At 29.7% G+C, this 10885-nt stretch overlaps 1 protein-coding gene across 3 annotated transcripts in view; it reads right to left on the bottom strand.

Annotated features, from left to right (window-relative positions):
• Positions 1-6801: 6801 nt before the first annotated feature.
• Positions 6802-10885, bottom strand: part of LOC117172311 (zinc finger protein 608-like) — a 126652-nt gene continuing 122568 nt past the window's right edge. For all 3 annotated transcript variants that reach the window (XM_033360090.1, XM_033360089.1, XM_033360091.1), the window contains exon 6: positions 6802-8249. In XM_033360090.1, coding sequence (XP_033215981.1) covers positions 7739-8249 — 511 coding nt within the window. In that variant the 3' untranslated portion in view covers positions 6802-7738. The remainder of the gene's footprint in view (positions 8250-10885) is intronic.

The raw sequence follows: 10885 nt of genomic DNA, 5'->3' as shown, positions 1-10885 counted from the left end.
TTATTTGCAATCGCGGTACAAAACAAAACAAAAAATAGGAGAATAATCGACTGAAATCTAAAATACCTAAAATACAATAAAAGAATATCAATAAGAAACACAGCACCGGTGATAATAATAATAATAATTATGATAATAATAATTACTTTTAAAAGCCCACGTTTTCTCTTTCTTTCTTTTTCCCTTTCTCCGCTTTTTTCCAGTATTAATCCGAATCTAAAACACAAATTTTATCTCGAATAGAAAACAGGAAAAAATCAGCTTCTTCAATTATTATTTTGATTTGGCATTTGCAACACTATGCACAAGATTCCTCTTTTACTATCCTCTGACTCGTTTGCGCCTGAAAACGGGATATACAATACCTATTATTCGCTCATGCGTTATCATCTCGCAACGACGTTAATAGTAAAATAATAATGATAATACCGAACTATATTTATACGTAATTAGTTTGCTTTTTGTCCTCGCTCTCGAAAATCTCTCACAGTCAGAGACTCTCCCGTCACTCACTCGGCACTCTCCTTTTCTTCTTCAGTTTCTCTCTCTCTCTCTCTCTCTCTCGTTCTCTCTTGCGTTCTATTATTTAGAATCGTATCTCTTTTTTTCCTCCATTTAATAATAACTAAATCATCTATAGAAGATAGGTTTTGCAAGTTACGTAATTTTTCTACAAAAATCCAAGTTTGCGATTTTGTTTCTTTACAATAAAATACATTGATTCGCTCTCTCTCTCTCTCTCTTCTTCTCTCACGCATACGCTGACAATATATGTATATATACAGAAACACAGGCGCGCGCGCAATTAGTAAAAATTTCACTTTTTGTCAACTCACGCGGAAACCGATGAGAGGGAGCCGCGCTCGCTCCCGAGAACATATTAAATGCCACTTTAATCTCTCGTGCGAGCGCGGCTCCAAAAGGACAAAAACTACATACATACGTCCCACGGACGTCCGCCGTGAGTTTCAGTCTAGCGGAACAACTTGTCCTTAAGCAGGTCATGTTTAACTGATTTAACTGACTCTTGTTTTTTTTTTTTTTCATTTCAATTACCCGCCATTCTTACATCGACAAATTCGATTTAGTCCGGGATCCGCCGCTGCGCGGGGGATCCTCGAGGAGAAATAAAAACACGAGGCCTCCTCGCGCACTCGTCACCTACAATTATTTATATTTATATCTATATTTATATCTATATTTATATTTATATTTATATTTATATATGTATACCTATCATATGTATAGTTATTTATGTATATATAGTACATTTATATTCTACAGTAGTCGCGCGGCGTACCTTTCATACAGTATGTACAACCTAGATGAGAATTGTTACATCTTCCAATCCCCGGTCTACGAATTTACTTCCACACAAATAGAAACTCGGTTCCTCAGTTGCCAAATTTCATCAATTTTTTTTATTTATTTATTTATTTTTTTTTTTTTTATCAAGCTGGAAATCCAACATTCAGAGCAGATGTCGTTACTACATTTGACGTCACAGGGCATATTTTTTATGCGCATTCTAGTATTACGTCACACTCGGTCGGTAAAGTCGAAAACTATAAGATGGACTGCAAATAGAGTTTTTCAATTCTCGAGAATTTAAGTTTGGGTCATACAACGAAGAATATGACAGAATTTAGGAAAATTTCAAAGAATTTATCATTTTCAACAATGCAATTGTAGTTTGCATTATTTACATAGTTACATATCAGTTATTCACTTATGTAAATATATTTCTAAATAAAGAAAAATACTTAGAAGCATTTTTACTGTTGAAATATTAAAATTTTGCATTTTAAACTATTTAAATTTGAATTTACCGCCAATTTATCAAAAACTGAGTTGAAATTTGAGGTTATGTTGACTTTGGATCATTCTCGTGATTTTAAAGAAATGTCAACCGAGTTTTCGGAAAGTTATTCAAAAATATTTTAATGAATTTTAAGAGATTTCAAGGAACTAAAAACCAAATTCAAACATTTCAAGGGTTTTCAAGTGATTTTAAGGAATTTAAGAAAATTTAAAGGATTTTAAGCGATTATAAGAAATCTCAAGATATTTTTAATAATATCACAGAATTTAAAGCGATTTTAAAAGAGTGCAGGAAAATTGGATGATTTTCAAGAAATGCCAAAGAACTTTTTAAAAATCCAAAAAGGTTAAAGATTTTTAAGAAATTTTAGGACAGTTTAAGTCAATTTAAAGAATTTCAAGAGACTTATTGAAAAGTTAATCAACAGAATGTCAATGAATTTTGAGAGATTTTAAGGGATTTACACAAATTCAAAGATTTTAAGGAATTTAAGAAAACTTAACGGATTTTAAGAGATTTTAATAAATTTCAAAAGATTTTAAATGATTTGAAAGAAGTTGAAGGGTGTCGAAAAAAAATTCTGAGGAATTTTCAAGTTTTCCAGAAATCTTAGAGAATTTATAAGAATTCAAGTGATTTTGAGAGACTTGAAATTTTCAATTTTCTTTTCAAAGGATTTAAAAATAATTGAAAAATATTGAAGGATTTAAAGCGTGTTTTTGAAAAAGTTATTTAAAAAGATTTCAAGGGATTTGTAAAAATTCAAAAATTTTATGAATTTTTAAAGGAATTTAAGAAACTTCAAAGGATTTTATGAGACTTTCAAGTGATTCTAGGAAATTTTAAGATATTTTTAATGATTTTAAATAATTTAAAGGGATTTTAAAATAATGCAAAAAATTGAATCGTTTTCAAGAAACGTCAGATTTTTTTTAATCTAAAAAGAGTTTAAGATTAAAAAAAAAAATTTATAAGCTTTTAAGACAGTTTTAATGATTTTAAAGAATGCCAAGCGAGTTTTTGAAAATTAATTTAAAAAGATTTCAAGGCATTTGAAAAAATTCAAAAATTCAAATTTGAAAAAATTCAAATTCAATTAAACATCCAAAGATTTTTAATGATTGTAAAAAAGTTTTTCAAAAAAAAAAATTCGAAGGAATTTACGGATTTCAAGAAATCTTACAGAATTTTTAAGTTTTGTTTTAAAACTTGAAAAAGAATTTAAAAATATTTAAGAATTTACAAGATATTTTATTAGATTTTAAGTCAGTTTAAATGATTTTGAAGAATGCCAAGCGATTTTTTTAAAAGTTATTTAAAAAGATTTCAAGGAATTTTAAAAAGGATTAAAAAAATTCCAACATTTAAAGCATTTTCAAGAAATCATACATGATTTATAAAAATTCAAGTGATTTTAAGAAATTAATAGGGACTTTAGAAGATTTCAAAAAATTTTCAAAGGATTTAAAAATAATTCAAAACCATTTTATGACGTAAAGAGATTTTAAGACAGTTTTAGTAATTTTAAAGAATTTCAAGCGAGTTTTTGAAAAGTTCTTTAAAAAGATTCGAAGAGATTTGAAAAAATTCAAAATTTTTCAAGACATTTCAAGGAATTTAAGAAATTAAAAAAAAAAAGTGAACATATGAATCAATTTTAGTCCACTTCGAGAAACTTCCGAAGATTTTTAATGATTGTAAAGAAGTTGAGGAGATTTAAAAAAAAAAAAGTATTTTCAAGAAATCTTACGAGATTTCTAAGAATAATTATACACTCTTCTTCACGGCGATCAGCTATTGGCTCGACATGGCGCATGCGTGAAAAAATAACCTCCACTGCGCATGCCCAAAATCTCAGCGAACAGCTTGATCGCCATGAACAATAGAAAATGCTAGAAAAACATCCGCCCTGCCGCGCCAAAAAGTAAGTGGCGAAATCTGGATGTAAAGGCCGAAATTAATAGTTTGCTTCTCCAAATAATACGATTATTCGAATTTGACAACTGTTTTGTTTGTGCAACGACCCTCGGGAGCGAACAGAGAATCGAAAATCCCGTGGCATCAAGTCGAACGAGTAACTGTCCTATTCGCAGATTTCGTTTCGCTGACGCTAAGGTCTCGCAAGATTTTTGAAAGCCGCCCTCGTCCCGCATTTTATACAAAATTCAAATAAAAATTAAACAACAAAAAAAAAAAGATTTATAAAGATTGTAAAAGAAAAAGAAAAAAGATAATTATATATACTGTTTTTGATCGTTCAAGTCGTTTCTATAGGATTCAAGTTTTCCCGGTTTGCGCGTCAGATCTGGCAGTGATCGTTTTCGGATCGTCTTAGCTCTAAGTCACTCTATTTTTGGGCAGAATCCTCACAATCTCGATTGCAAAAATCGAATATAAAATACAATCGGCACATTACATTACAATAGAGCATAATAGAGAATGTTTTAAAAAGGATAGTCAAACTCATGATTCTAAAAAAACAAAAAACAAAAGCCAGAAAAAGAATGTAAAAACTGAGAATTCTCTTGATTTTTTCAAGTCAGAATATTAATCTTCTGATTGACTAATAAAACCAATTTGTACGCAAAGTAAGAACAATCCTTTAGGAATAGAGTCTTTAGGAATGGAAGACTGGGGCTAAAATAATAATATTGATTAAAAATGGTTTCGCGTATCTCGTGTACAATTACGAAAAATTATTATCACAGTCTGAAAATAGCCTATTGCCTGACGACTTGAACTTTACTGCATCTTTCACTGCAAATATAAGCAGAAAAAAACAACGAAATTTCGTTAAAAAATCTAAAAAATAGATTTGTACTTCGCAGAGTTTTAATTTTCTGGTCTCATCTTTTTACCAAGATCTGAATTGTCTGAAAATGTTATTCAGCAGGAGAAATCAAGTATTATAACGATTAATTTTCGTCTTCAATTCTCGAGAATTTATCATTTTTAACAATAATCCTATTATTTACATAGTTAGACATAAATTATTTACTTATACAAAAATATTTATCAATGCCAAAAATAAAAAAGAAAAAGTTTTACCGTCAAAATATTAAAATTTGTTTGTAGCAAGTATCTAAATTTGAATTTACCGCCAATTTATTAGAACTGGAGTTACAATTTCAGGTTAGGTTCACTTTGAATCTTTCTCAGAAATTCTCAACGAATTCTTTCACTGGTTATATTTTCATAAATCTCAGGTTTTTAAATGCCGGGAGTTTGATGGTGTTAGAAATTTATGAATGTCTTCATTTTCATTGTAGAGTCTACAATTTTGAGCAATCAATCGTGTTTGAACGTAGCCTTAAAAAAAGTCGAAATGCATTCGAGCGTGACGATACGACAATCGATCGACAATTTAATTAATCTCGGTTTGCCATTACGATTCTCGTTTTTTTTTTTCAACAGATTTTTTCACAACAAAAAATTTGATTACAAAATTAAACACGAAAAATTGAATCTTAGCGTTTTTAATACATTTTATATGAATAATTTCATTATTATTTGATAAACGCTGATGTCAAATTTATTTCTTAATAGGAAACTGTGCTTTTATCTATTTTCATATTTATAATTGACATCTTTCAAATACAAACTAAAATATTTAAACCATATTATATGACATATATATTTAAAAAAATTCCGAGTATAAAGAAAATTCTGAGATTTATAAAATTGGAAAATTTTTCATTTTGAAAAATTAATTTACACATAAAATTGAGAAATATTTCGAAATATTTAAAATGCTTTCGTAAATTTTGTAAAGAAAATGTACAAGTTTTTAGAGTAAAATTTTTAAAATTCCTAAATTGATAAAAGAAAAAAGAATAGGACTTAAAAGTATTTCAAGAATTAAAAAAAACATTTTAAGTGATTTTTAATATATAATTTTAAGACGATACTTAATATTTCAAAAAATTGTAAACAAAATTTCGATTTTTGAAGAATTCAAACAAATAATTTAGGATTTGGAAGACGGACAGACAAATATTTTTAACATTAACTCTAAATTTAAAAAGCAGAAACTGAAATTTGTTTAATTTTGTAAAATAAAAAAAATATAGGAAAAAAATTTTTAAAAATATTTAATATTTAAATATAATTATTTAAGATTTCGCATGAAATTTAAGATTTTTAAATATTTCGAAAATTGTCGAAAACAAATCTAAAAGATTTAAGAGCAATTTTTTTAAATTTTGCAAGATTAAAAAAAATTCGAATCAGTTTAGAAGATATTAGGAAGTTTTGAAAAAAATTGAAACCCAATTTATAATTTGAAACGAGATAATAAATTTTTAAACAAAATACAGATTTTAGAAGGTTTTGAAATAAAATTTTGAATCTTCTAAAGGATTTTGAAAGGTTTCACGATAATGTAATTTTGTTTTCAAGATTCCTAAAAAAAACTTATAACAATATTTATTCAAAAAAATTAATTTTAAGATTTAAAAAAAAAATTCAAAACGTTTTGGTAATTTTGAAAGTTTTCAAGAAAATAACAAGCATTTCTTAGCATTCGTGTGAAAATTTTAAATATTATTTTTTATAGAAAATTAAAAAAATTTCAGAATATTAAAAAAAATTTAATATCTCAACAAAATCTGGAAGCTTATAATAAGAATATTTTTAATTTTTTTAAATGTTTTTCACAATTCTTGGAATAATTTGAGTCAGATTAAAATATATTTGGGAATTTTAGAGGTTTTGAAGAAATTCTTTGAATTTCTTCTAAACTAGATTTTTTTTCAGTTTATTGTGAGTAGAAAATTTATATATTTCAAGAGAAATAAATTAATATATAGGATTCGAATTATTTAGGGTATGGAATCTGAAAAGGAATCTGAAACAATTTTTTTTGTACTCTTACCAAAACTTTTTAATATTTTTTAAACTTCCACGATTTTTTTCTAAAAACTTTTTTTTTTAATTCTGCAAAATTAAAAAATTGTACTCTGTTTTGTAAATTTAGAAAAAAAATTGTTTAAAAACTTGCCTTAGAATCTTGCAGCTATTTTTTCACCAATTTATTAAATCAATTGAAATTGTTTGAAAAACTTGAAATTAATTTTTCATAAAAAAGAAGCATTACAAATTTTCTAAAAAAAATCTTTAAAAAATCCGTTTATGCTCTAAAAATTGTCAAAATGAATACACAAAAAGTTGGTTTTGGAATATGTTTCGAAAACAAAAGAAACCAATGAAAATATATCCAAGTTCTCGAATCAATATGCAGCACTTGAAAAATGTTGCAAAAATTTGCCAATTCCTGGAAAATTCAAAAATTCGTAACATTTGAAAATAAGAGAATTGAGACTCTGGCTAATTTGCAAACATATCATAATTTCCAATACCCAATTAAAATTCAAAAAAGACGCGCGACACTTGTCACTATCTCCCGCTGAATACTCCTCTGTCGCGCTCTAGAGCGGAAACTTTGTTAGAACATTCGCGCTCAACTTTTGGCCGTGCGCAGTGGAGGTTACTTTTCCACGCATGCGCCAAGTCAAGCCAATAGCTGATCGCCACAAACAATAAAAAGAATGATAGAAAGTGTTCGCTCTAGAGCGAGAAAAGGAGTCAGTGGCGACATCTGTTTCAAAATCCGAGTACAATTGGAGAGCATTAAAGTTTATGATGATATAGGTGAAATTTCAAGAGACAACCTAACAGTAGCACTCAATTGAAATAGTGCAAAGAGAAGCTCCTCTTTTAATTGATAAAAATCCCAGCCACTTGGGACAACAAGACTCGACTCGACTCGGACGAGGGCGGGAACGTAGCTGCTTACCTACCGATTATTCAAGACGGGATCATAACCGCCGAACGGCGGCAGTGCGTGATTGTTCAAGATGATGATTCTTGGAGAATCTAGTCACGTGTCGCGGAAGCGCGGAACTGGAAGCCTTACTGTCAGGGCCTGACGAGAGGCTTGCCGCCGTAGGGCGCGGGATACTGACCGTTCAACATCGAGTAGCCGATGTCGAGGTGGGTGTGGTGCGCATGGACTAGTCTGGGAGGCGGCGGAGGCGGCGAGGACGAGTTGCGACTGTCCTTCCCGAGAGGTCCGCCGGGCGCCTCGCCGGGTCCAGATTGCTGCTGCTGCTGCTGCGGTTGGCCCGGTGGACCACCGGGTTGCCCGGGCGCCTGGCCTTGCTGCTTGCCGGCAGACTGCTGCGACTGCGGAGGTCCAGGGCCCGCGACACACGTCGGCGGACCGCTCGGTGGCCTCGAGGGGGTGGGTCCGCCCACTGACGAGGGACTCGCTGATGCGCTCGGTCCCTTGGGCGTCGGAGACTTCAAGGCTCGCTCCTGAAGCTCGTGGATTTTGTGGGCTGAGTAATACTGGTTCGCGTGATGCTGCAGAAGGTCGAGCGCCTTTCCTCCGGGTGGTCTACTCAGGTCTTCCGCGGCGCCGTGGTACCTAAACAGACATTTAATTCATTTTAGCACACTCAACCATAACTCTGGATCCCTCAATTTCGAAACATTCTGTTCACCCATTTTAACCGAGAATATGACAGAATTTACGAGAATTTGTAATTTTTAACAATATTTTTATTGTCCAGGTTATATCAGCGGTTGAATATAAATTATTTTATAGCTCAGACATATTCACGAATTTTAATCTTATGATATTTTTACCATAAAATATTTTATAAGCGGCATAAAACAGTGATTCATATAGATATTTAAAATTTTCAAATGTATTAATTTATCTCAAACAAAAAAAAAATTTATACTTTGAAAAATAACTCTTTAACAAAATACTGGAATTTTTAATTGAATTTTTAACATAGTAGTTGAATGTTCAACCTAAAAAGACAAAATGTCTGCGAAAAAGTTTCCTAGTTTATATTTTAATCGAAAAAAGAATGAAATTTATACAACAGAAGAATTTTAAAACCAAAAAGACGAATTTTCAACAAATGAAGATTTTTCACTCAAAAAATAAATAAAAGTTTATCTAAATTATTGAACCTTCAAACAAGAAGACAAATTTTCTTTAAAAAAATCCAATTTTCAAACAAAAAATATGACTGTTCAACAGAAAATTAATTTTCCACGAAACTGATGCATTTTTACGCAAAAAAAAGGAAATTTCAAACTAAAAAATTATTCTTTTTTACAAAAAAACGCAAATTTTTAACTAGAAAATATATCCTAAAAAATTAATTTAGAGCAAGATAATTAAACTTTTAACCAACGAGATAACTTTTCACTTTAAAATATAAATCTTCAAGCAAAAAAGTGATTTCTTAACAAAGCGATTCAACCAAATGTTTTAAACAAATTAGTTTAATTATCAAGCAAAGAATAATTTTTAAACAAAAAGTTGCATTTTCAAACAAAAATAAAATTTCTTCTATAACAGATGAAGTTTTAAATCAGAAAGGTATATTTAAACAAAAATAGTTAAATTTTCTGTTGAAATAGATTTTGGTCGAGGTTTCACAATCAAACTATGAATTTTTAAATAAGAAAAAATTTTCTACCAAAAAAATTGAAATTTCAATCAAAAAGACGAATTTTTAACCAAAAAGGGTGACTTTTTGACAAAATTGTTGAATTCTCTAGCAAATAGTTTCATTTTTATCAAAGAATATGAAATTTATTTATTTACTTTAACTCAGTAACATCAAAAATTTAATTTTTTTTTAAAGAAATCATTTTTTACCAAAAAAAGTGAATTTTCAATAAAAAAGACGAATTTTTTCAACCAATAGGGACATATTTTTAACAAAATAGTTACATTTTCAACCAAAAATTTAGTTGCATTTTTATCCAAAAAAGATCAATTTTGTACAAAAACAGATGAATTTGTAATAAAAAACAAATTTTTTTTTATAAATGGTTTTCATCTAGAAAATATTTCCGTTTTTTTTTCAACACCAAAATATAAATTTTAAACAAAAAGTAAATTTTCTACGAAATAGTAAAGTTTTCAAGAAAATAGTATAATAGCTTAATTTTGTAACCAAACAGTTGCATTTTTATCAAAAAAAGATTTAATTTCTGCTAAAACAGGTAAACTTTAAAATAAAAAAGACATGCATAAAAAAAAAAAGAGTTGAATTTTCAATCGAAAAGTTAACGAAGAAATTCAAATTTCTATCAATTAAAATAAATTCTGAGATTCTCATAAATTCTCAGAAAATTTATTTCTCAGTTATATTCTCGGTAATATTCTCATTCTCGTTACCGTTCTCAAAGTAATATAACCGACTCAGAACTCTAACCACAAAATTAAGCCAGTCTACTCAAATCCTGGAAAAATATTTGCTAATAATTTCAGGTTTTTTTTCTACAGGTATCAACATTTAAAGTCAAATACTTAAATTTTCAACAAAAGATAGATGGATTTTTAACCAAATATAGTTCAGGGTGGCGATTTGAAATTCCCGGTTTTTCTCTGGTCAAGTTCTTCTATTTTCCTATTTATTTTAACTCGTGACGCCCATTCTAAGCATTCTTCCCGGTCAAGTCGTCACCCTGAAAAAACTGATTAAAATAACGAAAACTTAAAATTTCTTTCGATCACAAGTAAATTCCCGGTCAATTCGATTCCCGGTCATTTCCCGGTCAAGTCGCCACCCTGAAAAACTGATTAAAACAATGAAAACTTGAAGTTTGCTACACTCAAAAGTAAATTCCCGGAATTTTAAATAAATTCCTGGGTTTTTAATTAAATTCTCGGTCAATTCGCTTCCCGGACATTTCCCGGTCAAGTCGCCACTCTGAAAAACTGATTAAAACAATGAAAATTTGAAGTTTGCTACACTCAAAAGTAAATTCCCGGAATTTTAAATAAATTCCTGGTTTTTTAATTAAATTCCGGGTCAATTCGATTCCCAGTCATTTCCCGGTCAAGTCGCCACCCTGAAAAAACTGAGTAAAATAACGAAAACTTAAAATTTCTTTCGATCACAAGTAAATTCCCCGTCAATTCGATTCCCGGTCATTTCCCGGTCAAGTCGCCACCCTGAAAAAACTGATTAAAATAACGAAACCTTAAAATTTCTTTCGATCACAAGTAAATTCCCCGTCAATTCGATTAAC

Source organism: Belonocnema kinseyi, chromosome 5 (genome assembly GCF_010883055.1).
Source record: "Belonocnema kinseyi isolate 2016_QV_RU_SX_M_011 chromosome 5, B_treatae_v1, whole genome shotgun sequence".
NCBI classification, from domain to species: domain Eukaryota; kingdom Metazoa; phylum Arthropoda; class Insecta; order Hymenoptera; family Cynipidae; genus Belonocnema; species Belonocnema kinseyi.
The sequence above is the reverse complement of the archived record's forward strand: the minus strand, read 5'-3'. Positions and strand labels throughout refer to the sequence as shown.